The sequence below is a fragment of the Oncorhynchus gorbuscha genome, unplaced genomic scaffold (genome assembly GCF_021184085.1).
Source record: "Oncorhynchus gorbuscha isolate QuinsamMale2020 ecotype Even-year unplaced genomic scaffold, OgorEven_v1.0 Un_scaffold_1138, whole genome shotgun sequence".
Taxonomy (NCBI): Eukaryota; Metazoa; Chordata; class Actinopteri; order Salmoniformes; family Salmonidae; genus Oncorhynchus; species Oncorhynchus gorbuscha.
Window position 1 is genome coordinate 14,066 of NW_025746008.1, and position 935 is coordinate 15,000.

At 45.2% G+C, this 935-nt stretch overlaps 1 protein-coding gene across 5 annotated transcripts in view; it reads right to left on the minus strand.

Moving 5' to 3' along the window:
* Positions 1–220: 220 nt before the first annotated feature.
* Positions 221–935, minus strand: part of LOC124021608 — an 18,749-nt gene continuing 18,034 nt past the window's right edge. For all 5 annotated transcript variants that reach the window (XM_046336751.1, XM_046336752.1, XM_046336753.1 and 2 more), the window contains one exon: positions 221–455. In XM_046336751.1, coding sequence (XP_046192707.1) covers positions 321–455 — 135 coding nt within the window. In that variant the 3' untranslated portion in view covers positions 221–320. The remainder of the gene's footprint in view (positions 456–935) is intronic.

A 935-nucleotide genomic window follows, 5' to 3' on the forward strand; every position in this document is an offset into this window, starting at 1 on the left:
TATAGACTGCCCATTTTTTTTCTACTGTGTTATTGACTTGTTAATTGTTTACTCCATGTGTAACTCTGTGTTGTCTGTTCACACTGCTATGCTTTATCTTGGCCAGGTCGCAGTTGCAAATGAGAACTTGTTCTCAACTAGCCTACCTGGTTAAATAAAGGTGAAAAAAAAAGAAAAAAAAAACTCAGGCCCTTAGACCATATTAAACATCACACAAACATTTGCTATTTTATTTTTTATTACCAAAAGCGTTTTCCAGTTGCTTTCACATGATGGGAATGTTGTAGTCCTGCATGGTAGGGTTCATATACTGTGTGTTGCTATCCCTGGCCTTCCAGCAAGAGGTCCACGTAGGCACCAGTCACCAGGCTGTCATCCCCGACACCGAGCTCCTTCATCAGGCTGCGAGCAATCGCCTCCCCCTCCTCAGGCCTTTGGTCCTCCCTCAACACCACCTACACACACACAGTTTCATAAAAACAGCTTTTTAAACAAGATCTAGAAACACAGACACACCCCAACCTCAAGATCTATGTAGTGTCTAGTGTCCCAGCCAAGTGAACCTACCTCTAGATCTATGTAGTGTCCCAGCCAGGTGAACCTACCTCTAGATCTATGTAGTGTCTAGTGTCCCATCCAGGTGAACCTACCTCTAGATCTATGTAGTGTCCCAGCCAGGTGAACCTACCTCTAGATCTATGTAGTGTCTAGTGTCCCAGCCAGGTGAACCTACCTCTAGATCTATGTAGTGTCTAGTGTCCCAGCCAGGTGAACCTACCTCTAGATCTATGTAGTGTCTAGTGTCCCAGCCAGGTGAACCTACCTCTAGATCTATGTAGTGTCCCAGCCAGGTGAACCTACCTCTAGATCTATGTAGTGTCTAGTGTCCCAGCCAGGTGAACATACCTCTAGATCTATGTAGTGTCTAGTGTCCC